Consider the following 26,033-nt stretch of genomic DNA (forward strand, 5'->3'; position numbering starts at 1 on the left):
TCTTCACCCCATATCAGGGAACCCAGGAGAGAGCTCTGGGCACACATCCAGTATGAGGTGTCTTCTAGGGTGCCCAGGATGGTGTTGTCACTTGGGAGGCGTGAAGAGCAGGTGGGGGGGGGGCTGATTCCGCCCGGGGTGTGGGTGAGGGTGGAGGCTGGACTGTGGCCCGTCCTTCCCAGACCATTCCCAGACCAACCGCAGCCTGGCCTAAAAGGGCAGACAGATAACAAATCCTTCCCGCCCCTGGCCCCGAGAGGGAGGGGTTTCCTGACAGGAAATTGACCTCCTCTACCCCACCAAGACCCAAGCTTTCCACAGTCCTGGCTGAAGTAGCCTCAGGACACGACAGCGCAGGGACAGAGGGACAAGGCATTAAGGAGGGGGTGAGTGCGCTGGAGGAGGGGGCAGGGTTCACACGACCCCCTACCCTCTACCCCCAGGGGCCCCCTGGATCTGGGCTGGACAAGAGTTCTGAGAACATGTGCCCTGCAGCCAGGAGTGGCTGCAGCAGAGGGGAAATCTAGGGCCTGACTTGGGAGGGTGCCAGCCAGAGAGTAGGACGGGATGGGGTCAGGATGAGGGGACAGGGAGCCAGAGAGACTGCGAGGGAGGGAACGTGGAGAGTTTGGATTCACCGAAGGAGGAGAGAGATGAAGCGGCAGAGACAGGCCTTGGGACTGATGCCCTTTGAGTTCAGGTGGGGAGACTGAGGCTAAAGAGGGGTATGTGCTTTGTTCTATCTCCGAGAGAAGGGGTCTTGGAGATGGGAGAGGGGACGAGGGTTGGGACAGAGATGGAGCAGGAGACAGGAATGGGAACGGGGCTGGGAGTGAAGATGTGGATGAGCTTGAAATAGGCAAGGCTGGTGACAGGACTGTTGGGGAGCAAGGTCTGGACTGCGGTTGTGTTGGCTGGTGTCCGGCTTGGGCGTGCAATTTGCAAGGGCAGTTCCCTAATGCCGTGACTGGAGGCGATGACTTCTGCAAACAGGTTGGGCCCGCCTGTGCCTGCGGAGAGGGTTTGGGGCTTTGGGGAAAGGCTGGCATCGAGGAAGAGGAGGAGGGGCCCCAAAAGGGAAGCTCTGGCGGCCAAGACATCCTGCAGGAGCTGGGAGGCTGGGGGCTTGAGGGTTGTGTCGGAAGTGAGTCAGGGGCTGGGCACTGGAAGGCAGATGAGGGGGCTGGAGTGGGCAGGATATAGGAGCCAGTTTGCAGAGCCAGGAAGGGGGAAAATGCCGGGGTCAGTTTTGGGAAAATGCTGCAGCCATGTCTGAGAGTGTCGGATATGGTTTTGCAGCATGGAATCCAGTTTGGGGGTTGATGTGGGAGCCAGTGGCAGAATGTCACATGTAGTTGGGGCAATGTTGACTTCAGTTGGAGGGAAACTGGAGCCCCCTCTTTTGAGGTGGGATGCTAGAACCAGTTCTGGGGGATGATGGAGCCATTTGGGGGTTGAGGCATATGGAAGCCAGTTTGTAAGATGAAAGACAGAATGGTGTGTGCATGTGTATGGGGGAGTGGGGCTGGAGCCATGGGGGGCTCCAGGCAAGGGTTGCCATGGTGACTGCCTCCCTGGGGGATAGGGGACTATGGAGACTGAGGAGAAGTTGGAAGATGTTTCCAGGAACCAGAGGCTTGAGAAATGACAGCTAAGGTCTAGAAGCTGAAGTCAGGGAGGAAGGAGGCTCCCCACCTGGAAAGAAGAGCATCTTGCCTGTGGCCCAGCCAACACAGGGCGCCTGCAGCGTCAGCCTCCCCCCAAGCTCCCATGCACCCACACCCACCTGCCCAGAATCCGCTCCTTTCTGCCCCCACCTGCTTAGAACATGTCCTGGTTCAAAACAACCAGCCACAGGAGAGCATGTGAACGGTTGACACTTTATACAACTTTGTCAGTTACGCAGTGGATTAGTAGGCAGCACTTAAAATAAATCAACTAGAGCCAGAGACAGGCATGGAAAAATCTCCCATGTAATGTTTATGTCCCACAAAAAACATAGTGCCATAGCATTTATAGAGTTAGAAACAATGTAAAACAATATATTATTTTTGGAGGCAAGTCTGTATAGGCACAGAGTAAAAGTTGTCTTGGATGGATGGACTGCAAATTCTAGATGGGCTACGCTGGGAGAGGGCGAGAGGGAGCCTGCTCAGGGTTGGCTATGGGGTTTCAGTGCTTTTGTAGAGCTTGATTCTTAAAAGCTCCAAACCAAAGAGAATGAATTGAATGTTTGATTAGAGCAGTTCGGATTGTAGGCACAGGGGGTGGTTGTTAAGTTTGTTCTACTTTTCTGAATGTTTGGACTATTTCATCATTGTAAAAAGCACCCTTCCGTGGCTGTCCAGTGCCCCCAGGAGAAAGCCCAGGGCCCCCCGGCGGGGCATCCAAGGCCCTGCAGGGGCTGCTTCTGGTTGACCTCTCTAGCTTGACTCATCATTCCTCCTCCCCCACCAGAAATGAAGTCCTTGCCTCCTTCCTCCATTTCCTGTTTGGCACCCATTCATTCCCTGAGTGCCTGCCCCGGGAGCTGAGGACACAGTGGTGACCAAGACAGCTCACAGTCCAGTGGCCACCCAGACCCATCCCCAGACAGTGCTGACCCAGAGTGGGCAGGGCAGGGGAAGGGGGAGTCTGGGAGGAGCGTGCACCTGACTCAACTGGGCATCAGGAAGAGCTTCCTGGAGGAGGGGGCATTGGGGTTGGGTCCTAAATCATGACTGGAGCATGGAGACTAGGCTTTCCCGTGGAGGATGAGCAGATGCTGAAGCCCAGAACAGCCTTGAGTAGGGAGGAGGAGACTGTGAGAAAGCCCTGATGAGGTGCATAGCTGGCAGGTAAAGGGACTGAATCTTGTCCCAAGGGCCCTGGGGGACCATAGATGGTTAAGAGAAAGTTTGTGCTTTAACAAGGTCCTCAAAAGTGGACTGAAGAGGCCAACACTAGAGGCTGGAGATCAGGGCAGAGGCAGCAGGGAAGCGGGAGAGGGCTCGGGCTGGAGCAGAGGCCATGGACAGGGAGGACACGAGGGACTTGGGAGATGGAGCGAGTAGGACTCGGAAGGCTTTGAGCCTCATGAAAGCAGGGACTGGGTCACCTTGGCCTCTGCTGTGTCCCCAGTGCCTGCACAGAGGCAGGCCAGCAAATACCTAGTAAATCTTTTGTTTTTGTTGTGGTAAAATATATAGCATCAAGTTCACCATATTAACCATTTTGAAGTGTTTGATTCACTGGCTTCTAGTCCATTCGCCACATTGTCAACAATTGCTACTATCTAGTTCCAGAACATTTTCATTCTCCTAAAGGAAAATGCTGTTTCCATTAAGAGGTCACTCTCCAGCCCCTGTCCGCCAGCCCTGGGCAACCTAACCCCCTCGTTAGGGTCATTTCCCAGTAAGTTTGTGCTTCTGAAATAAATGGAGCTGGGTTGAGGTGACAGTGGTACTGGCTGGACAGGGGAGAGGGGGCAGGTCCCCAGGGGTGTGACCCAGATGTCGGAGTAGACACTGGGGCCTGGGTCCCCGTGCTGTCTTTGCCCTCTGCTGGCTGTGACACCTTGGGAAAGACCCTTCCCGTCTCTGAGCCTGTCTCTTCACGGAGTAGGAGGACCGGCTGGGATGACAAACACTCCAGGGCAGACGTAAGGCTGGGAAAGGGTCTGAAAGCCACACCCAGGGGAAAGGACCCAGGCTTCAGAATCAGACAGGCCTGGAGGTGAATGCTGGCTTTATCCCTAAATCACTGTGGGGCCTTAGACCAGCACCTGTGCTCTTCTGAGCCTCAGTTTCCTCATCTGCAAAATGGGCTTCATAATAGTCCTCATTGGGATTGTGCCGATCCAAGGGGATCTGAAGTGCCCAGACCAGTGCCCAGCATGCGCGCACCAAAGTGCTGGGTGCACAGATGCACTGTCCCCAGTACCACTGATGGTCCATTATTTTTCCCCCAGGTCCCTGCCTATCAAAATGCCCATCCTGAAGAGTCTAGGGATGGCAGACGCTAAGATGCCCCGGGTGCAGACCCTGCCACTGAGGTCCTCTCGGAACCCCTTTGAGGAAGTTCCAGGGCTGGAAGAAGAGGAGGTTGGGGAGCTTGGGACCCTGCCCAACGGGACATCTTGCCGCCGCCGGGCCACCCTGGAGAAGTTGGCAGGCCTGTCCCCCTTCCGGCTGGGCTGGACTCCTGGCCGGCGGGCAGGCAGCCCTGGGGACGGGCCACCCCGCTCTTTCCTGGGCCGCATGCTGACGCCAGGGATACGCAGGAGCTCAGCAGATTTTGGCCTCCTGGCCAGGCTTCAGGGGACCCGAGCCCAGGGTGACGAGGAGGCAGCTGGGGAGACAGCCCGGAGACTGGCTTTCCTGAAACTGGGGCGAGGGCCCAAGCCCCGGCGGGTGTCACTGGCTGAAAGGGTGGTACCTGCAGGCGAGGCAGCTCCCGAGCCCCCGCCCAAGGTCCCTGAGCCCCCCAAGGCGAGGGAGCCCTTGTCAGGTGAGTGGGAGCCCTGGGGGGGACCTGGGAGGATGCCAGGGCCTCCACCTGTGCCCCCACCTCCATTCACAGCTCCAACTTCCCACTGCCTGCCTCCAGCATCACCCCACCTCCTCTCCTGTCCCCAGCCTGGCCCTCTCTCCGCCTGCCACCTTCCACCTCAGCCCAAGTCCCTCAGACAAGTTCATCACCAGCTGTGCTCCAGTCCCTTCCCTTCCCTCCCCTTGAATGCAAAGGAAGCTGACCCCACGCCCCTTGCCATCCACGCTTCCAGCCCCACCCTGACCCTGGCCATCCCTCCTTCTCCATCCCCAACCTCTTCTCCCTCTCCACCCCACCCTGAGCCCCAGCCCCAACTCCTTCCATCCTAAGACATCCCCCCAGCCTCCACCTTCAGCTCCATCCCTGCCTGAGCTCCTGTCCAGACTTCAGGGTCAGACTCAGCCCCTGCCCTGGGTCTGCACTCCCGTCTCTGGGCCTTCGCATCATCTTCCTCTGTGCGTGTCTGTCTTGGTGTCCAGGCTCCCCCTTTGTAAGGTCAGCAGTTATACTGCATTACAACCTGCCTTGTGACCTCATTTTTTAAAATTTTTTAATTTTGATATCATGAATGTACAATTACTTGAACATTATGGTTACTAGACTTCCCCCATTATCAAGTCCCCCCTACATACCCCATTACAGTCACTGCCTTGTAACCTCATTTTAACTTGACAGACTCCTGTAAAGAACCCCTTCTCCAAATAAGGTCCCATTCTGAGGTACTGGGGGTTGGGGCCTTACACGTCTCTCGTCTCAGGTGGGACACAATTCAACTCACAACACCGTCCTTCTGTGTCCCGAACCCCTATACCGCCCAGACCCCAGTGTCTTCCTCAGTGCCTCTTTGGTTTCCCACAGCCCTAGCAGTCATCTCCACCTGGAGACACAGCGCACACTCGTCCCAGCTGATCCCGTCCTCCAGACGCCATCTTTACTCCATCTCTGTGCCCAACACCATTCCCACCAGCAGGTCCAGTCCCAGCCCAGGCTGGTCCCAGCCACCCCCAACCCGTCCCCCATCCCCACGAACAACTTCAGCCCTTTTCCCTCCTCCCTCCTCCTCATTCAACCCCATCTTCAACCTCACCCTCAAAGGCAGCCTCTCCCTTCATTCTCAGTCCCAGTCCACCCCATCCGAGGTCCAGTCCTAACCCCCACTCCCCACCTCCGTCTCTGTCCCATTCCTGACCCCAGCTCACGTCCAAGCTCATCTCCAAGCTCGCGTCCACCTCTGCTTCCCTCCCACTCTCAGCTGTCACCTGACCTCCCCTCCACTCACATCTCCAGCCCCCTCCTTCCCCAGCCCCGGTGTAACTCTCAATTCCTTTCCCATCCCCTCTACACACTTCAACTCCAACCTCATCCTCATCCTAGTGCCCTCACCCACCCACCCCCACCTTTATCCCCATCCTCATCTCCAGTCCCATCCCTGGAGCTCCATCCAGGTCCCCAACCCAGTCCCAACCCCCACACTCATCCAACCCCAGCCCCAGCCCTCGCGGCCCCTCGCCCTCTGGCTGCGCTGGGGACCTCGGAGAGCCTCTTTGGCGTCCTCCTGTGCCCTCCAAGTCCTGGCCACAGGCTGTTTCAGCCCTGGCTCCCAGGGGACTGGGAAGGCATGGCTGGGAGGTGAGGAGGGGGTGACTGGAGCTCCCGCCTTCTGGAAACGGATGGGCAGAAATAGCCCTGGCCAGGAAATAGTTTCTCTGCCAGGGAGGAAGTGGAGGGGGTGGAGGTGTCGGGGTAACCCTGGGCCGCCCTGGGCTGCCAGGACCCTCCCTTTGCTTTCACTCAGAGGCCTCCCTCCCCCGCCCCCCACGCCCCTTCTTTGAGGAGTCTGAACTCAAGGGTGCCAGGTCACCCCCGAGCTGCTTTGCCTCCGAAAGACCCGACCTCTGGTCTTGCTGTCCCCTCCCCACAAGCCGGCCCGACCCTGCCCCCTCATCGGGGCTCCTCTGCATCCCCTCTTACCTGGCGGCCCGCAGCCCTCCATTCTCTGATCCCTTTTTCTATCCTCGCCCCTCAATTCCCCTGATGTCTCCACAGAGCGCAGCCCGCCCCCATACCCTCTGCCCCCCTTTCCCCAGCCCTCACTCTCTTCCTTCTTCCTCAGCCGCTCAGCCTTCCCTTCCCCTGGCCTCCCCCAGCCTCCTCCTCTCTTGACCCCCTCTAATGTCCTGACCTACTCCCCACATCCACACTCTCTCCCATTCCCAGGCCCCTCCTCTCCTAACCCTCTCCCGGCCCCCTCCCCGGGCCCTCTGCTCACCCTCCCGTCCCAAGCCCTGGCCCCTTCCCGCCCCGTCTTCCTCTTCTCTCCACGTGCCTCAGCCTCCCGCCTTGACCTCCTCTCCCTTCTCCCGCCCCAGCCCCAACTTCCTCCCCCGCCTCCCTCACCCTGCCCCCCACATCCCTCATCGGACCCCCTTCTCCCGAGCCATCCCCGGCTCTTCAGTCTGCCCCTAAGCCCCTTCCCCTTCCCACGCCCCCCTCCCCCCGCCCCCCCGGGCACCCGGTTCCCCCCCCCCCTGACCTCCCGCTCTGTCCCCCCAGTGCTGGAGATCCTGAGCTTGATCCAGCAGCGCGAGCTCGCGCGAGCCGACGAGCACATCTTGGAACTGGAGGCCGAGGAGCTGGCGTCGTCGGGGGACGGCGCGCCCGGGCCGCCCAAGGCCGAGGGCGCGGGCGGGGGCCGCCGGGCGCGGGACGTGGCGCTGCTGTACGAGGCCCTGCAGCGCGAGCTGTGGGCCCTGGTGCGCGAGACCCTGGCCGGCCCCGGGCCGGGCGCGGGCGCCGGGGCGGGCGCCGTGGCGCAGCTGGGCCAGGTGCTGGTGCAGGAGGAGGCGGCGGACGGGCGCCGGGGGCCGGGGGCCGCCCGCAGGCTGCGCGCCCGCTGGGCCGAGGCGGTGGCGCGCGCGGCGCGGGAGCGCCTGGAGGCGGCGGCGCCCGGGGCGCCCGGGGGCCTGGCGGCGCAGCTGGAGGCGCTGAGGGCGCGGCTGCTGGAGGACATGGGCGTGGTGCGGGGCCGCCTGGCGCCCGCCTACCCCGCCGGCCTGGGCGCCTTCGCTGTCTACCTGCGCGGCTACCACGGCGCGCTGGCCGAGTGGCTCGGGGCCGCCGCCCGCCGGAGGCTGCCGCTGGCCGACCGCTACGCGCTGCTGCACTGGCACAACCAGGTGTACCCCAGGTGAGCTAGGCCCTGTACCCCAGGTGAGCTAGCACCTCCCGCCGTCCCCAGCTCCAGAGGACCTGGGAACAGGCAGCTCTTCCCTCCTAGCGCCTTAATACACCTGGCCCGTCCAGTCCTCGGCTCTGGGGACATTTACAGTCCTAGAATCGTAGCGCTCTCCTCACTGTCATGCTGGGATACCAGCAACACCAGTCCTTCCAGTTGCAAAATCCTAGCCCCTTCCAGTCTTAGAGCCTTAGCACTGTGGACCCATCCCATTCAGTACCAGGACCTTCCCACCCTCAGATCTCAGCACTGTCCACACTTCTCGTCCTAGGATCGTAGCACCACTGATCCTTCCAGACTGAGAACGTTTGCATCGTGGACACTTGCACTCCTCGAATCTTAGCACTGTTGACCTTTTGAGTCTTAGAAAGGTCACTGTTCACCACTCCAGTCCTACAGCCTTAGCACCATTGACCCCTCCAGACTTGGAACCTATTAGCATCATTGGCCCTTCCCGTTCTAAAATCTCAGCACCATTGACCGATCCAGTCCTGGAAGTTCAGTGGTGTGGACCCCATTCAGTCCTAGAACCTTAGTACCACTGATTCTTTAATGCTAGAACCTCAGTACCCATCTTGGCACAGCTGACCCATAGAATCCTTGAACCCTTGCCCTGCGCTTTCTGTAGATCCTTGGGCATTAGCCCTGTTGACTCTCCAGTCTTGCATTTTTGTGCTGGCACAGCCCTAGAGCCTGAGCACCACGGAGCCTGCAAATCCTAAACCTTGACCTCAGCCCCTTTTTGGATCCTAGAGCCTTGGTGCTGTTGATCCTTCCAGTTTTAGGGACTGTAGCACTGTTGCGGCCCTGAATTCTACAATCTTAACACCATTGATGTTTCCAGCCTTAGCATCTTATCATGGCCATGTTTTTGGATCCTAAATCATACCCATTCTTGTGGCGGGGGGGGTGTGTGTGTGGAATGTGGTGATTAGCCATGACTGGGTCACCTATTCACTCCAGGCCAGGCACTGTGGAGCTGGCCACACCCAAGTCACACATTGGAAGGTTAAGGGGGCGGGGCGGTGGTTCATCAAACAAAATCGGGATGACGTCACTAGGAGAGTGGGATGGCAAAAGCTACCAACATCCACCCCCTAGATCCTCTTTGGGAATACATGTTAATGGCACTCTCACACCATCCGTGCGAGATGGAGGCAGGATAGAGAGTCTGGAACGCTTCCTGGAATGGTGGGACATGACTTAATTCCTATTTGTAGGGAGATGGTGCTTCTGGCTGAGAAGATGCCAGGAGGAAAAGCCTGGTGTGTGTTGGGGGGGCAGTGGCGGAGTGGGAGTGATGGTATCACACAGGCCAGGGCCTGCAGGAGTACAGAAGTGGGGAGTGAGGGCTGGACTGGGGAGGCCCCCAAGGCCAAGTGAGGGCGTAGGGACTGGGAGTGGAGGTGGGAAGGGAGCTTCTGACTGAGGAAGCCAATCACGGGTGAGGCCTTGCAGGCCAGATCATCAAGCTGGGACCTGAACCTTGCAAGTCCTGCCCGGACACCATCCATCAGGGAGCTGACTCAGAGAGCTGGAGCCAGGGAAGCAACAATTCCAGAGACTTCCTCTGAGGGATGAGCAAAGCTGGCCCCAAGAGAGGAAGGGAGTGGCCCAGGGTCACGAACACTCTGGTTCTGAGGAATTGGGGTGGGTAGGGGTTCAAGGGCCCAGCCCCACCTCTCACACACCTTCTTGTCTCTTCCTTGAAACCCCAGAGAAGTCCTAGGGCTGGTGGACCTGGTTGCCCTGGAGAATGGGGATCTAGGACCCCTTCTGTCCCCTGGCACCCTGCGCGGCTTGGAGGATGAATGTGTCACAGACGTGAAGGTACCCAAGACTTGGCAATGGAGATTTGGGAGGGAGCAGGAGACACTGCAGGCACAGAGGGGTTACACTGGGCCTAGGGGCCTCTCCTCAACCCCCTTTCACTATTGCCATCTCCCTTTGTGGATTTCTGAGCTCTGCCCAAAAGATGCAGCAAAGTAAGCCATACCACTCCTGTCCTATGTCCAGTTATATTGCAAACACCCAGCTGAGCACAGAGACACTCAGCAAAGGTTGAATACATTGAGACATTTCAAATCTTAGGGCAAGAGAGAGTCAGTCACAGGACCTCAGCTCACAAAAACAAAGATAGAAGGAGGGCATCAAAGCATCTCTGCATATAAGCAGGGCTAATAGTAAACATGGTCAGTAACTGGCGAGGCACAGGCATAGCTGAGCAGAATGGCCCCAGCTAAGAACACCCAGCCTGGCCTTGGGGCTATTTGCCGCCTGAATGACAGTCATGCTTCAGCCACAGAAATCAGAGTCTTTGCAGCTTGAGAGTCTAGAATCTGTGAATGGAACATATCTAGACTCTCAGGCTCACCGAAGAACACACTGAACCAGGGAATCAGAGATATGTAAACCTTAGAATTCCAGACCCTTGGAATTCTTGAATCACAGAATTGGACAATCATGTATGAACTATTTTGTAGAACCTGAGAGCAGAGTCTTAGGACCATCAGATAATGAAAGAATAAGAGAAAAGACCCTTACACTAGCTATTAGATGGAGGAAGCTTAAAACCATAGACTCTTAATCTCAAGCTCCAAGTCGTAGATTTAAGAATAGAAGTGGCTGATGAGGTTTTTCTGGTCCAACTTCCCTTCCTAGCATGACCTTGACGAGCTCACAAGTAGAATCCAAACCTGCTTGGGACTGAGGGGCGGGGATTGGAGTGGGAAAAAGAGGGAGAGGCTCCCAGGCAGCCCCCGACTGCTGTCTCTCCCCGCACCTCTGCAGGCTCAGACGCGGGCAGCCCTGCTCCGAGTGCTACAGGAGGACGAGGAGCACTGGGGGAGCGCAGAGGACGCACCCAGCAGCCTGGCGCAGGATGTGTGCGAGGTAAGGAGGGGGGAGGAGGAAAGAGAGTCCCCTGAGGTGAGAAAGTGGGACTTCACCCCTCCTCACCTCCTGTCGTCTCCTGGACCGTGCAGCTGCTGGAGGAGCACACGGAGCGAGCGCCACGCATCAGCCAGGAGTTTGGGGAGCGGATGGCTCACTGCTGCCTGGGGGGCCTGGCAGAATTCCTGCAGAGGTACAGAGAGCTGGGAGCAGGGCCGCAGGTCTGCGTTGGGGCACCAGGACCCGCCCAGATCTAACGGGGAGAGGAGAGATGAAAGGGAATCAAGGGAGGGTGCCCAGCGCCTCAGCGGGGACGCAGGCTTTGCTGGGCTGAGTGCCCTGCATGGGAACCCTATCCAGCCGTGCTCCATCTGTCATGCTGCCCTCCTTTTCTCTTCCTACCAGCTTCCAGCAGCGCGTGGAGCGATTCCACGAGAATCCAGGAGTCCGGGAGCTGCTTCCCGACACCTATATCAGCAAGACCATCTCCCTGGTCAATTGTGGCCCCCCCCTGAGGTGAGAGGGCCAATGGTGTTGGGGGGAGAAGACCAGTCCCAGTGACAACCTAAACTGGGTGCCAAGATCCAGGGTGGGGATCACAGAGGTGGCCCAGGGGGGCATGTACCTGGGCCTCAGAAGCATCAAACCTGGGCGTCCTGGAAAGAAGCTTAGCATCACAGGGCACTAGAATCAGAGCGTCGTCAGGACATGGGTGGGTTGGAATGACAGCAATTTCACAGCCAGCCTGAAACACTCTTAAGAATTACACTTTTTTGCCTTTTTCATTTCCCTTTTTTATTAACTTATTTTTAGATTTAGAGCATTTAAAAATTGGTAAGCATGCACATGGTTCAAAATTCAAGATACAATCTGGCATACAGGGAAAAGCCTCATTCCCACCCCAACCCCCACCATTGCTGGTTATGGCTCATGTCTTCCTATCTTTGTAGGGATATTTGTTACATTTACCAATAAATCTGCATAAGTCAGTGTATACATGTGTATGCATACTACATACATATACATGTACATGCATAATTCATACATGCAGAAGGAAATGTATTTAACTATGTGCATGCAGTTATTCTTTTTCCTTGAAAAAAAAACCCCACAAATGGTGGAATACTGAACGCACTCTGCCCCTTTTCCCTTAACAGTTTGGAGATACTTCTATTAGTGCATGAAGAGTTCCCACATTCCTGTGTAATACCTGAACTGTATTCCACTGTTTGATAGACCATCATTTCTTTAATCTCTCCCCAATGGACGGACAGCTGGCCCCACCGTTTTGCAGAGAAAAACCTGGCACATCTGTCATCTCCCACAATTGTGGGCACTCTGAGGGACACAATCCCAGAAGCGGGCCTGCTGGAGGTTGGGCAGAAAGTGTCAAATTTGGTCCTTGGACTTGGTTACTGTTTTCAGTGATGGAGGGTCATTGACTTACAATGACAGAAAATGAGAAGGGTAGAATTTGAAAATTATAGATATTCAGAATCACATTCCACAGAGCCCCCATGGCCCCCAGCCTCCCAGACATCCTCAGATATTCTGCAGGCTCCAGATCCTCCCCGGAGCCCCTGTCTTTCCCCAGCTCCCCATCCGACCTGTCACCCCTGTGCCCCACAAAGAGCCCACCTAAGGAGGGAGACAGGTCCAGGCAGCTGGGCTGAATTTTGGGGGGTCCTTAACTTTTGGCTCCACTGATCCCCACAGGGCTCTGGCAGAACGCTTGGCCCGGGTGGGACCCCTGGAAAGTGAGCCGGCACGGGAAGCAGCAGCCAGCGCTCTGGACCGCGTGACCCGGCTCTGCCACCGTGTCCTGGCCGACCTGCTGTTCCAGGAGCTGCAGGTGAGAGAGGCAGGAGCTGGGGTGGGGCCAGGACAGGTGAGTGCCCCCATCCCGCAGTTCCTTTCATCCCACAAATCAGTGTTTGGCCATGTCTGGTCTACTTGAGGGTGAGTGGGGGTGCAGGAAGAGGTAGGAGGATATGGTCAAGGGGAGAACAGAGAGCCATCAGCAAGAGGGGCCCCTCCCACTGAGGTATCCCAAATCCCTGTCCAGCCTCTCCTAGACCCTAGAATTCCATTCCCAGTGTCTGGGCTCCTGGGCATGCCTGGAGGGGTCTCTGCTCAGGGGTGGGTGAGAGTATGTGGGGAGGGTGGTGGGAATGAGACTGAGAGGTATATGTGTCCCTGGCTGTAATGCATGCACAGTCCATGATGTACATCAGATCACTTCCATCTTCTGTTCAGAACCCTCCATGGCTCCCAGCTCACTCAGAGCAAAAGCCAAAGTCCTTGGCATGGCCCCTGAGACCCTGGATGATCTGACCCTTCCCTCTCTGACCTCACCTCCTAGCACTTTCTCTCCTCCACTCCAAACCCCTTGCTGCTCCTTAACCTGACAGACACATGCATACCAGTCTCAGGGCCTTTGCACCTGCTCTTCCCTCCAGTAGCCACCTAGCTCCCTCTCTCACCTCTGTTCAGTCTGACTCAGATATCACCTTTGCAGCCAGGCCTTCCCTCACTGTCCTATTTGAAACCGAAGCCCTTGAGACTCCTTCTCACTCCCTTCTGCCTTTGTCTCTGGAGCACTCACTGCTTCTGTCAGGCAATGTCTTTTGCTTTCTTTCCAACCTGTGTCTTCCCACTGGAATGTTAGCTTCACAAGAGCAGGGATTTGTTGGGAAGTTCCCAAAATAACTTTTTATTATGGAAAATTTCCAACATACACAAAAGTAGGCAGAATGACCGAATGACTTCTTGGGGACTAGCCCCAGCAAGGACCAACCCTGTGCCAGTCTGTGTGATCTTTCTCCACTTCCCCGGCCCGCTGGATTCCGTTAAAGCTGATCCCTGGCATCCTGTCATCATCCATCAACATTTTGTCCTGTATCATCAAAAGATCCGGAATCCTTTCTAAACAACAATCCCTTTACATCATCAAATATCACATCTGTGTGCCGAGTCCCCCAACCAGCTTATGAGTATAAAGTACTCAGTTTTCTTTGTCTCATTCTGTGCTGTGTCCCCCAGTTGTTCTCAATGTATCCCCACTCAGTGCTGGGCCACAAAGAGCTCATAGAGTGTTTGTTGAGTGACTAAATGGACAAGTGTGTGCATGAAAGTGAATAAGAGTGGGGGAGTCTGGGGCTGCTAGGAAGGGGGTACAGTCTTTGTTCCAGGCCCAGCTGCACCACTTCCAAGTTGAAAGTTGCTTATGCTCTACGGGGCCTCTGCTCAACTGGAACACAGGCACAGAAATGTCAGCTGCCCTGTGGCTGTGTGCAAGCAATGAGACTGTGGCCATAATGCTTAGCGTGGGTGCTGGCCTGCAGGCGCTGGCCATTATCTTCATAAATGTACAGACTTTTCAGCTGCAGCAACATACCCAGCCTGAGCTCATTGAATTCACACCTGCTTTGCAACAAAAGCTTGCAGGCCCCATTTTTGGAGGGTCAGAAAACTGGGCCACTGTTGATGTGCAAGCGGGAAGCAGGTGATGGGACCAAGGGGGATAAGGACCTGCTTCAGACCCCATGGGCACCAGCCCTAGATGTCCCTGGGCACATCACACTCCCGCTGTCTCCCCGGAGGGCAGGGTCTCCCCGAGGGACACACTCACTGCCCATCCCACCTTCTGGATCAGCCTCCCTCCTCCCCCTGCCAAGTAGTCACTCATTACATCCTATGAATCTACCACCTGGGTTCTGCTTTCCCCTCCTCCCCTTCCTTCCCACTTTCCCCATCTCCAACCTCCCTCTACGACTTCCACCGCAGTCTTGTCCCTCCCAGTGGTATGTCACAAATCTGAGCCTCTCCCTCTCCTGTTCAGAATCTTCCATGGCTCCCCAGTGCCCTCAGGGGCAAGCTGGGGCTCCTCACAGCCCTGGAGGCCCTGTGTGCACCACCCACCCGACTGTCCCCATCTCTCTACTCCCCAGGAGGCTGCTTGGTTTAATGTGCTTCTCTTGCTGTCTTGAAGCTCTTAATAATTCCTGAATTATCTTTAATTCATTTTGGACTTGGCCCTGTGAATTATATAAGTGGTCTTGCCAGCCACACTGGCCTTCTTTCTAGTCCTTTAATGGGCAAGCCCATCTGAAATTCATACCTTCTTCACACTGATTTTCCCTCTGACTGAGCCCTTCCCTCCACCACTGCTCACCTGGCAAATGATGACCATCTATCCAGGCCTCAGCTCTGGTGTTCCCTCCTCCAGGAAGCCCTCCCAGACACTCTGTGCTGACTCGGGCATCCCTGAAGGGCTTCCTAAACTCCGGGGTCCCAGTGCTGCCCAGCCTTGGTTCAGCTGGGGAGCAGGGTTTCAGCAACGTTGAGTTGGGCAGTGAAGGGGGGAGAGTGGGAGGGAGAAGAGCTATGAGCCACCCCCCTCTGTCCCACCCAGCCCCACTTCAACAAGCTGATGCGTAGAAAGTGGCTGAACAGCCCAGAGGCCCTGGATGGCATCGTGGGCACGCTGGGTGCTCAGGCCCTGGCCCTGCGCAGGATGCAGGATGAGCCTTACCAGGTGTGTGTGCTGGGCGGAGGGGGTCAGCTGGAAGTGGGAGTGGGGGCAGGGGTGGGGCGGGGGTGGGGCGGGCTGGGGTGGAGGTGGACAGGAGCGCCAGGCTTGGGGAAACCCCCTCAAGGCCAAGAGCTCCTCTCTCCAGGTGGGTAGGTGGCTCTCGCTTGGGTCTGCGGGAAAGCGTTTCTGTGGGTACTGGGGTGCAGGGCGGGTACTGGGGTGCAGAGCGATACCAGGGCTTGTGCGGGTGGAGCTCCCGAGAATGGGGAAAGGGCTGGGATGGGGTACCTTTGGGACCGGTAGGGGGTGTCTGCGGGCTAATTAGGGCACCGAGGAGGGGATCATCTGGCGGGACAGGGGTCAACAGCAGGACTCGCGAGGCAGCTGGGCGTGGGCAGGGGAGGGGTTCGCGTTGGATACCCGGAATGGGCTCGGGTGGGTGGGGAGCGGGAGAGAGGGTTCCGCCGGCTCACGTCTCCTCGCGTCTCCCGCAGGCGCTGGTAGCGGAGCTGCACCGGCGGGCGCTGGTCGAGTACGTGCGGCCCCTGCTCCGCGGGCGCCTGCGCTGCCGCTCGGCGCGGACCCGCAGCCGCATGGCGGGGAGGCTCCGGGAGGACGCGGCGCAGCTCCAGAGGCTGTTCAGGCGGCTGGTCAGTGCGGCCCGGGGGCGGGGGCTCCGAAACCGCGGAACACCTTGGCCCCCGAGAATCCCCGGACCCAATAGCTGGGGGTGGGCCTTAGAATAAGACCCTCACCCAACTTAGCGTCAAGAGGAACGCTTTGACTCTCGCCCTCGGCGCGTAAGCAGCGGCGTTCCCACGGTGCGAGCTCGCCTCCGGGCGCACGTGCGGAGCGTCCTGTCCGAAGGCCCTGGGGTGGGCATTAGATCCTCTGCCCTGGTAAGTGCATAGGACCTTACCTGGCACAGAGGTAACACTGCGTAACTAGCTAACAGGCTCTTAGGATGAGCACAGACAGAAGCTGAATGCAGCAGAAAAGCAGAACCTCGGGCTTTTCAAATCCAAGAATTAAAAATCGCCGACTCATTCGCACTCAGCAGTAATCAGCGGGACCGGAAGGGCCTCTCTCAGCCGCTATTCCAGGAGTTTCTAGGCTCCAGTTCTTGAATGTTGTTTTTCTTTTTTCCTTTGAAAATGTTTTGGGAGTACAGAGAGATCCCCTGCACAGTTACCCCGTTTTCCTGAATGGTAACATTTTACAAACTTGGACTAGGTTTTGAGGGGTGTGCCCAAGCCCCAAATAATCTGCAAAAACTGGGAGTAGATCATATTATGGATTTTTCTTAAGATTTCTAAAGGTTCCAGATAACCTCTGACCAAAGTCTGACCTCTGCCCAGTTTTACAGCTGAGAAAGCCGCGGGGCCGGGCCTGGGGAGGGTGTGTGTTGGAGGAGGGGGCACTGGGGCCAGGGTGAGCCCGGTCTTCTCCCGCAGGAGTCCCAGGCCTCCTGGCTGGACGCCGTGGTGCCCCATTTGGCTGAAGTTCTGCAGCTGGAAGATACGCCCAGCATCCAGGTGGAGGTGGGGGTGCTGGTGCGGGACTACCCTGACATCAGGTGAGAGCCCCCATCCCCACGCCCACCTGGCTTCTTTGTGCCCTCCGCCGCCAGGCCGAGGTCTCCGGCGGGTCTTGGCGTCCGTCCCCGCGTTTCCTGCCTCTTGGGAGAGGGAGGGAGGCGGCGAGCGTGTCTGACGGCCGTTTCCTGCTGGAACCAGGACATTATTAATACGATTTCCCTCCTTCTCCTGCCGCCTCTGCCGCTGCCGCCACCGCCACCAAGGCTCGCAAACAAACAGGCGGTCACAGGAAGCCCAGGGCAGGGGGGCACGAGGCCGCTGGGCGGCAGGAAGGGCCGGCCCAGCAGGGGAGCCGCGGGGGACCCGGGGACACGCACGGGCACACAGGCGCACACGCACTGGACAGCGGCAGGCGCCGTTCACATCTAGTGGACCTTTTCCTTGATGTACGGCCCTCTCTGAGCCTCATTTTCTTCATCGGTTCCATGGGGTTGAAAAGTATTATTTTCATAGGATTGTTGGGAGATTCAATTCATCATCATCATCGATAGTGACAAGCATTAACAATTCCAGTTCTTGCTTAGTGAGTCCTTATGTCAGACCCAAGAAAGCATCTTACACACCCCCTCTTTATTATAGTAAGACTTGTAATGAAAGTTATTGTAGAAAATATACAAGTAAAGGCAGCGTTGTTCTAAGTGCCTGGCATCATTTGAGGCAGGGAAAGACTAAGCCGCTTCCCCCAAAAGTCACAGCTAGCAAGTGGCAAAGCTGGGACTTGGACCCAGGCAGCAGGTTCGCTCTAAAGCTGGTGCACCTGATCACCGCACCACACCGCCCCCTGTAGACGCCGGATGGTGGCAGCAATATCGGTAGGTGCTCTTCCTGCAGACATACTGTGCTGGGAGAGACACAATCCCACGCTGGGGAGTGACCCATCATCAGGGCTTAGCATCCAGGATTGAGGTTGAAGTTCTGGGACCGAGTCAGGATGGACAGCACCCATGTCCTGGGAAAGGCACAGCCCTGGAGTCTCACGGGAGCAGGTGTCCCACTATTCCTGCTGGATTGAGGTTTCTGAACTTGACTCTGAACTTGAGCATGAAGCTTAGTTTGAAAGGTGTCAAGCTGGGCTGGGGGCAGTGCTTCCAAGGCTGGCTTGGGGGCTGTGTTCTGGAGCGTGGTTGAGCTGGAAGGCTCTTAGGCTACATTTTGGGTGAATGTTTTGGAGCCTTGGGGTTCCACTGTGTGAGATTTAGGGGTGAGGGTTGCAGAACAGAGTCAGGGTTAAGCACAAAGTTGTTGGTTGGAGTGAGGGTCTCCAGGGTGAATTTTAGTTCTGGAGTAGAATTTTGGTTGAGCCCAGTTCTGGGCATGGTTGGGATGCAGGTTCTGCCGTGGGATCTAGGCGGAGAGATTCACAGTTGGGAGCTGTGGAGCTGCTGCGGCCGAGAAGCTTCCAAAGCCGGCCTTGGGCTGAGGTGAAGGACATATGTGTGACACTTCTGGGCTGGAGCTGAGCGATGCTGGGGGTGGCCTTACATGAAGTTTAGGGTTCCTGTAGATTCCAGAGCATAAACAGGTGTGAGGGACCAGGATAGAAATCGAGAAGCTCTCTGAGATAAATTGGGGGTGAAAATGGAAGGTTGTTTTAATCAAGGATTAAAAGGAAGCTTCCTGTGCTGGGTTTGGAGGTGAGGTTTCTGGAATCTCTGGTGCGTGGAAGGCTTTGGAAATGGTTGGATGTGAAGTTCTGGAGGGGTCCGGCAGGGAGCCTGGGGGGTGGGCTGGTGTGAAGGGAGACGCTGGGGAGCCTGGTGCAAGAGGGGGATCTGGAGGGGCGCTGGTGTGAAGGAAGGGCCTGGGGGGGCTGGTGGTTGGAGAGAGATTTGGGGAGACTGGTATGGAGGGGCAGCCTGGAGGCAGGAGAGGGCATCCAGAGCTGAGGCAGGTTCTGGATGGACAGCGTCAGGTGGGCTGGTGCGTGTCTGGAGGGGAGGACCCCACGCACCTGCCCCTTCCTCTACCCCCAGGAGGAAGCATGTGGCGGCTCTCCTCGACATTCGTGGCCTGCGCAACACAGCCGCCCGCCAGGAGATCTTGGCGGTGGCCCGGGACTTGGAGCTGTCGGAGGGGGGAGCCCTATTGCCCCCTCGGGACCGCACCTTCTTCTCAGACGTCCCTGTGCCCCGCCCGCCCTTCTGCCTGGGCCTTCCTCTCTTCCTGGGCCACCTCCCCCTCTCCCGGCTGGCCAGGCCCCATTTGGCCTGTCTGCCCCGGCCTCAGGCCTCCTCTCTGTCCCCATTGCGGCCCCGGGCCCGGGCCCGACGCTGAGGGTCCCCCAGCCCTCCTCCTCAGTTCCCCCATCTTTGCTGCTGACAAATGGCCTCCTGCTCGGCCCCCTCCCAACTCCCTGCCTGGGACCACAGACCCCTGGGATGGAAAGAGCCTTAGAGGTCTTCCTGGCCACCCTAAACTCCCTGTACAGAAGGGAAACAGAGGCCAGAGGGAGCAAGGACCAAGCCAAGGCCGCGGAGCTCATTCCCAGAACCAGTGCCCCAGCCCAGTGTGTGGTGGGTGGTGTTTGGAAAGCTCTACAGAAATATCTCCGGCTCCCCGCCCCCCCGTTCCCTCACCTCAAGGTCTGGCCCTCAGCCAATGTATTAAGGAATGTATGATACTTAGAATAAAGAGGTTTCTATTTAACACAAGGAAGGGCTGAGTCCCCAGTGTGTGGGGGAGGAAGGACTGGGGGCAGGGCCCAGGGCCAAGGGCTTCTCACACACCCAAGGCCGGGCTAGGGTCCAACTCTTGGGCAGGACAGAGGAGGCTGAGGGAGGCCCTGCAGGGCCAGGAGCAGCCAGGCGGCCCTGTTTACACGGAGTTCCCAGGCTGTGTGACTCCATCACAGACCCTTGGCCACGCTGAGCCAGGGTTCTTTGTTTCGTCCATCCCAGAGTGCCTCTCCTTCATTTCTGGGCCTGGTAGTACCTTGGCATGTCCCCCCCCACCTTACCCTACCCATCCATCGTCAGCCGGGAAGCTGTGTCAGGAGAGGAAGGAGATTGGGGGTGCGGCCGGTGGCATCCAGGGAGCCCTTCTGGGTTGACGCAGGAAAATCTCAGGATGGGAAAAATTCCAGCTTCTCACCTCCAGCCCTGCTGGATCCTGGTCCCCATGGAGACCTCGAGGTCATCTCCCTGCTGACCTCTGCCCCTCCGGCCGGTTGGACAGCCCATGATGGATGCTTCCTGGCGTGTTTTTTCCCCCCCAGAGAAGTGGGAAGGAGGAGGCAGCCAGGGGTCAATGTTGGGACTGCGGTTGGAACCTCACGCACATTCCGTCTCAGAAGCTGGGGGACTCAGGATTCTTGGAGCCCTGGGGCTGTATGACCCTGAGCAGGAAGCTGACCCTCTCTAGGCTGTGGTTCCTGTTCCTTTCTGGGGAGTTACTTAACCTCTCGTTGCCGAGGAATGTACCCTCCTCACTTCAACCCTGAAGCGTAGCTTTCAGTGTCATTGACATTCAAGTGAGGGACAGAGGAGTTAACACCGGGGTGCGGTTCTACAGTGTTCTTTTCAGATTTCGGTGCCCCACTTAAAAACAGCTTTATTGAAATATAATTCGCATACCAGACAATTCATCTATTTGAAGTGTGTGATTCCATGGCCCTTTGTGATCTTCACAGGCTTGTGCGACCGTCCCCATAGTCAACTGCAGAATGTTTTCATCACCCCCAAAAGAAGCCCTGTACCCCTTAGCCATCACCCCCAAGCCCTGTATCCCCCTTAGGCCCTGGTGGCCACTCATCTACTTTTTGTCTCTGCAGATTTGCCTATTCTGGACATTTTGTATAAGTGGGATCATAGAATATGTGGTGTGTGTGTGTGTGTGTGTGTGTGTGTGTGTGTGTGTGTGTGCAGTGAGGCTTCACTTAACATGAGATCTACCCTCTTAATGCATTTTTAAGTGCACGGAGCAGAACTGCTAACTATAGGCATGATGCTGTGCAGCAGATCTCTGGAACTTACTCCTGTGTGCAACTGTAACTTTATGTCCATTAAACAACTACCTGTCTACCCCTCCCCCTCCTCTGGAACCTCCATTCTATTCTCTGTTTCTACGAGTTTGAGTATTTAGTTCATGTAAGTGGAATCACACAGACTTTGTCCTTCTGGCTTCTTTCACTTAGCATAATGTGTCCAGGTCCATATTGTCACACATGGTAGAATTGCCTTCTTTAAGGCCGACTAATATTCCACTGTATGGATATACCACCTTTTCTTTATCCGCTCATCTGTCAATGGACATTTGGGCTGTTTCCAAGTCTTGGTATTGTGAATAAATATGTGTCCTCTGTGTCTGGCTTCTTTCACTTAGCATATTTTCAAGGTTCATCCATGTTGTAGCTGTGTCAGTATGTCATTTCTTTTTATTGTCAAATAATATTTCATTGTGTGGAGGTACCACGATTTATTACCCCTGTATCAGCTGATGGCTATTTAGGTTGTTTCTGCTTTTTAGGTATTAGGAATATGGTACCCCATTTTTTTTATAGATGGCAAGTGTTTTTTTTCTTCGAGAAACTCTGACCTCACTGTGAGCTTCCATTTCCACTTTTGTAAAATGGGGTAAAGGGTGCTAACAGCTGCATTAAGTTAGTGCCTACTACATGCCAAGTCTGTGCTCCTGAGGAGTCACTCAGCGACCCTTCTCAACAAACTTGCTGATTTGGAGACAGAGGTCTAGACACGGGGAGGGATGCAGCCAAAGTCACCACCAAGTGCCAGGGGCAAGACCCCCTCTGCACACCCCGTGCTCTGGCAGCAGCCACTCTTCCGGGCCAGCTCACTGAGAGGGCTCAGTGAGGAGGTCATACATGAGGCACACAGCACAGGACTTGACCCATGGGAAGTCCTTGGAAAAAGTTAGCTGTTTGGACTCAGAAGTTCTTTCAATCCCAACTCTGCCTTTTCTGGCTGTGGGAATGGGGCGGGGTTGCAGCCGTTTGCTGGGTACCTGGTCTGTGTAAGTGTGTCCTAAATGCACAGCATCTCATGCACTGTCCTCCGGGCTTGGGAGATTTCAGGCAGGAAGTGGGCTCTGAAGATTTGGCACCAGCAGGGGAACAGTATGTTGGAGACTGTGGCTGGGATTTCAACCCCAATCAGACTCCACGAGCTCTTGGCCACTGTCTACCAGGCCCCGCTGTGTGCCAGGCCAAACCACGTGCCTGAACTGTGCTCCGTGCCTTGCTGGCTGGTCCCAGGCCAGCCTCCCCACTACCCCCGGGCCATGGATGGTGTTACTGTCCTTGGCGCCTGGATGAAATCGCCACAGTCACTCTGCTCCCGTAGCCAAGTGGCTCAGCAGCCCCAACACTGGGGAGGAAAGAGATGCAGCCAGTGGGGAGGAGAAGCTATCGTGCGGTCACGGTTGTGTTCCAGGGTGAGAGAAAGGGCAGAGCGGGTCCTCCAGGTGACCTTGCCCTCTGCCCACTGGGCCCGGATAATCCAACTTCATCAAAATGTGAACTTGTAGTCAGGACTAAAGAGGCAGCTGGGCCGGAAATTCTGGGAAGGAGAGGTGCCGTGGGTCAGGAGCCGCCCCACCCTGGGGCTTCCCGCCCCCTCCCCTCCAGGACCCTCTTGCGTGGCCCAGTGCTTTCCTCGTGAACTGCTGACCCAGGCAGGTAATTTTCCATTGAGCCCTCTGCCTTAGGCAGCCCCATCAAAGCGCCTGAACAGTGCGGAAGCGGCCCCCAGAGGTGTGGAGGGAGAGGCCAAGGGAGGCCAGTACCTGCCCAGCAAAGCCCCCAGGGCCCTTCACCAGCCATCCGGATCCAAGCAGCTGGCCGAGTCTGCAGAGAGGAGACAGGCCTGGGGCTGCAGAGAGGGGGAAAGGGAGGGGACTTAGCAGGCTCCCAGCCTGCTGCACAGCCCAGCCCCAGGCCTCCTGCGACCTGCACCCTGTCAGAGGGCCCCTACCCCTGGCCGGGCGTCAGCGCCTCTCTCCAAGCCCAGCCCTCACTCTGCATCTCCACAGCTCTCCCCAGGTGCCATGCCCTGGAGTCTCAGGCTCTCTTCTTGAGACCTTGTGCCCTCCTGGAAGCTCCCCTCCCATTTCTGAAGTCTGCCTTCTCCTGTCTGAGCTTCCCTGACCCCCTCTGGGCTCCTGGTGGCTGAGTCCTGTCCCCCTGTCTTGGGTCCCCTCTGAGTCTCCATTCTCTCTATTCCTATAAATTAATTAATTCTTTTTAAACTATAAATCAATTAATTATCATAAATTATATTACCATAAAAATATAGTAATAAATGAACAATTGATTAATTCCGTCCATCCACCCAAGTTCATCCTCTAAGCGCAAACTTGTGCAGGTGGTGCTGGGGACACTGGGGACCTCAATAGCATTGGCCCTGACAATCCAGTGGGGGAGCCTTGTCTATCATCCAGACTGGTCAGGGCAAGAATTAGGCAACTCAGAGGTCTGGGGGTCCCTGTCTGAGAGTCAGGGAGGACTTCCTGGAGGAGGAGACATCTGTGCTGAGATGGCGCTCTGACCTGGACTACAGACATCATCCTGCAGTTCACAATATCCCAGATACCCTGAGGAGGAAAATAGAGCCCATACATCGCCCACATTTTCTTTTGTCCTGCCTAATGCATTTGGTTATACTTGGAGCAGTTTTCAAAGGGAAATTTAAAATGCTCATATCCTTAGACACAGAACTCCACTTTTAGGAATGCATTCTTTTGTGATATGCAGGTGCAAAACTGACACTTGAAGGACGGTAGTCACTGTTACACTGAAGCAGCAAAGATGGAAAACAGTCAATAGGTGATTGGTTAAACTGGGTCTGGCCTAGCCAGAAACGGAATGCACAGCAGCTGATAAAAGACTGGAGGCATCTCTTCCTGTTCTGATATGCAACACCTTCCAAGATACACTGTTCCATGAAAAATGCAAAGAGCAGGACAGGGGATACATCTTGGTAAATGTATGTATAATGCTAGATAAAGAACACTGCCCAATTTATATCTATGAGTATCTCTGGGAAATAAGATTAGAGGGAGAAAGAAGATTACTACTTTCTAATTCATTATCTATTCCCTTTGAACTGCTTAAAACTCCTTATAAAAGTGTAGTAAACACACAGAAAGGCACACTGATCATTAAGTGAAGCTCCATGAATTTTCAGAGAGAACACACCTCTGTAACCAACACAGGTCAAGATACTTTTCCAGTCCCCCTCCCTTGAGCACCCCCCAAAAGATCACCACTGCCTTGGTTCCAACACTATTGATTACTTTTGTCAGTTTTTGAACTTTATATAATTAGAACCACACATTCCAATGACTCCAGTTTCTGTCTTCTTTCATTCAATATTATACAGGTTCATTCAACATTATATTAGATTCACTCAACATTGTATGAGATTCATCCATGTTGTGCAAAGCAGTAGTTTTCTCATTTTCATTATTCTATGGGATTCCTTGGTAGAAACTTGCCCTTATTTATGCATTCTGCTGTTGAGGGACATGTGGATTATTTCCGGTTTGGTGCTTGGCAGGTATTGTTCTACATCCTCTCCAGCACTTGATATTGTCAGTCTTTTTAATTTTAGCTGCTCAAGTAAGTGTGTAGTAGCATTTCATTGTACTATTATTCAGAATTTTCCTGATGTTTAAAAATGTGAAACATCTTTTTATGAACTTATGGACTGTTCATATACCTCCTTTTGTTAAATGTCCAAAGCTTTCACTCTTTTTTGTTGCCTTGTCTTTTAATTAATTATTGAGTTCCATTAACTCTGGAGACAAATTCCTTGTTAAATATATGTATTGCTTCAGTATTTTGCATGGTTTTTAATTTTTCTGATGTTGCCTTTTGAAGAACAGAATTTGAAATCTTAATGAAATCCAATTTATGGATTTTTTTCCTCTTAGGATTAATGCTTTTTGTGTCCTAAGAAATCTTTGCCTCTCTTAAACATGCAAATGTTTTCCTATAGTTTCATCTAGACTTTTCCAGTTTTTCCTTTAAAATTTAGGTCTAAGATCCATTCTTAGTTAATATTTGTGCACGGTGTGAGGTAGGAGTTCAAGTTAATCTTTTCTGATGTAAGTATCAGACTGTGTTACACTGTTACCTTTGTAGAAAATCAGCTCATTATATATGTGTGGATCTGTTTCTGGATTTTCTATTCCATCTCACTGATCTACGCCAACACAGTACCCTGATCAGTAACTTCCTAGTAAGCCTTAAAATCACCAAGAGTAAATTCTCCAACTTTCTTCTTCTTTTACAAAATTATAGTTAACCTTCAACGATGCAGGAGTAAAGAACACTGACTCTCATGCAGTTGAACATCCATATGTACGTTCTGCCTCCCCCAAAACTCAACTAGTATTAGCATACTATTCACGAGAAGCCTTACAGATAACATTAAGTCAGTTAACACATATTTTGTATGTTATATATATTATGTACTGTAAGAAGAGAAAATGCTTCTTCAATTTGTCGCAAATCTCCCAAAGTTTTTCCAGTATAGTTATTGAAAAAGATCTGTGTACGCTGTGTGGAACTGTGAGGTTCAAACCCGTGTTGTTCAATACTAAGTCCTTTATTTTTTCTACATACACTTTTTTCTCTAAAGATTTAGTTCACTTTATTAACTCATCAAAAGCACTGCAACATATCATTCTGAAATTCCGTCTAGGTTGTACAGTTTCTCTTCATCTCTCCATCGTCGCCGCTGTTACACTTCTACTCCTCAGACTCCATCATTCAGAAGGGTAAAGCCACGTCATTCTATGACCACCACTTCTTTTTAAATTCGAGAGTGTTCGTGAGCTTCTCAGCATTTGCCTAAATGACAGCTTCTATGAAGTGGGCCGACCATCGAGAGCTATGCTAAAATTGAAATCTTCAGCATCTTCGGATCTTCGACATGGGCATCAATTTTGGAGAGACTGATTCTAGAACTGGCTTCATTCACTCCTGCATCTTTACCTGGAGATCAATACTTTTTAGAGACCCGTCGTTAAAGTCTTTTCCCACCTCTTTATACTACTCTTTGCTCCTGTCCACTCACACCTCATTTAGTTCAGTCTCTTCTTCAGGGGCATCAATTATCATCAAATAAAATTATTTTTTTGCCTTCAATATCTCCATCTTCTCTCTTATCATTTATCATCTTATTTTTTTCTCTTTCTCTATTCTGGGAGAACTTTTACAAGTTTGTTCCAAATCAGTCTAATTCAGTTTTTTAAAATTCTGTGATGATTTTTGGACCTGAAGCTG

The 26,033-nt window shown here is 54.6% G+C and overlaps 1 protein-coding gene and 1 long non-coding RNA gene across 4 annotated transcripts; one reads left to right on the plus strand and one right to left on the minus strand.

Moving 5' to 3' along the window:
* The first annotated feature begins 280 nt into the window (after positions 1-280).
* EXOC3L2 (exocyst complex component 3 like 2) lies at positions 281-26,033 on the plus strand. Of its 3 annotated transcripts, none has more exons than XM_073225634.1 (12): positions 281-386; positions 3,950-4,488; positions 7,084-7,717; positions 9,484-9,595; positions 10,556-10,657; positions 10,750-10,850; positions 11,063-11,173; positions 12,374-12,509; positions 15,072-15,194; positions 15,686-15,841; positions 16,646-16,767; positions 18,763-19,440. In XM_073225634.1, the coding sequence occupies exons 2-12, from the start codon at positions 3,966-3,968 to the stop codon at positions 19,061-19,063; spliced, it is 2,421 nt and encodes an 806-aa protein (XP_073081735.1). In that variant the 5' UTR covers positions 281-386; positions 3,950-3,965; the 3' UTR covers positions 19,064-19,440. The 3 variants fall into 3 exon arrangements, with proteins under 3 accessions (XP_073081735.1, XP_073081736.1, XP_073081734.1); XM_073225635.1 differs by lacking the exons at positions 281-386; positions 18,763-19,440 and adding exons at positions 583-700; positions 25,450-26,033; XM_073225633.1 differs by lacking the exon at positions 281-386 and adding an exon at positions 585-700.
* Positions 12,388-15,083, minus strand: LOC140847003 (uncharacterized). The gene is made up of 3 exons (XR_012126561.1): positions 14,832-15,083; positions 13,396-13,553; positions 12,388-12,503 (listed from the first exon to the last, which is right to left on the minus strand). It is a non-coding gene; the product is annotated as an uncharacterized lncRNA (long non-coding RNA).

Source organism: Manis javanica, chromosome 17, assembly GCF_040802235.1.
Source record: "Manis javanica isolate MJ-LG chromosome 17, MJ_LKY, whole genome shotgun sequence".
Lineage (NCBI taxonomy): Eukaryota > Metazoa > Chordata > Mammalia > Pholidota > Manidae > Manis > Manis javanica.

Excerpts from the sequence above, each read along its gene's own strand:
- EXOC3L2 (XM_073225633.1), top strand. The coding sequence starts at position 654 with ATGAAGCGGCAGAGACAGGCCTTGGGACTGATGCCCTTTGAGTTCAG. Across the intron at positions 10,658-10,749 it reads TGGCGCAGGATGTGTGCGAG|CTGCTGGAGGAGCACACGGA; the intron begins GTAAGGAGGGGG and ends TGGACCGTGCAG. Across the intron at positions 15,195-15,685 it reads TGCAGGATGAGCCTTACCAG|GCGCTGGTAGCGGAGCTGCA; the intron begins GTGTGTGTGCTG and ends CGTCTCCCGCAG.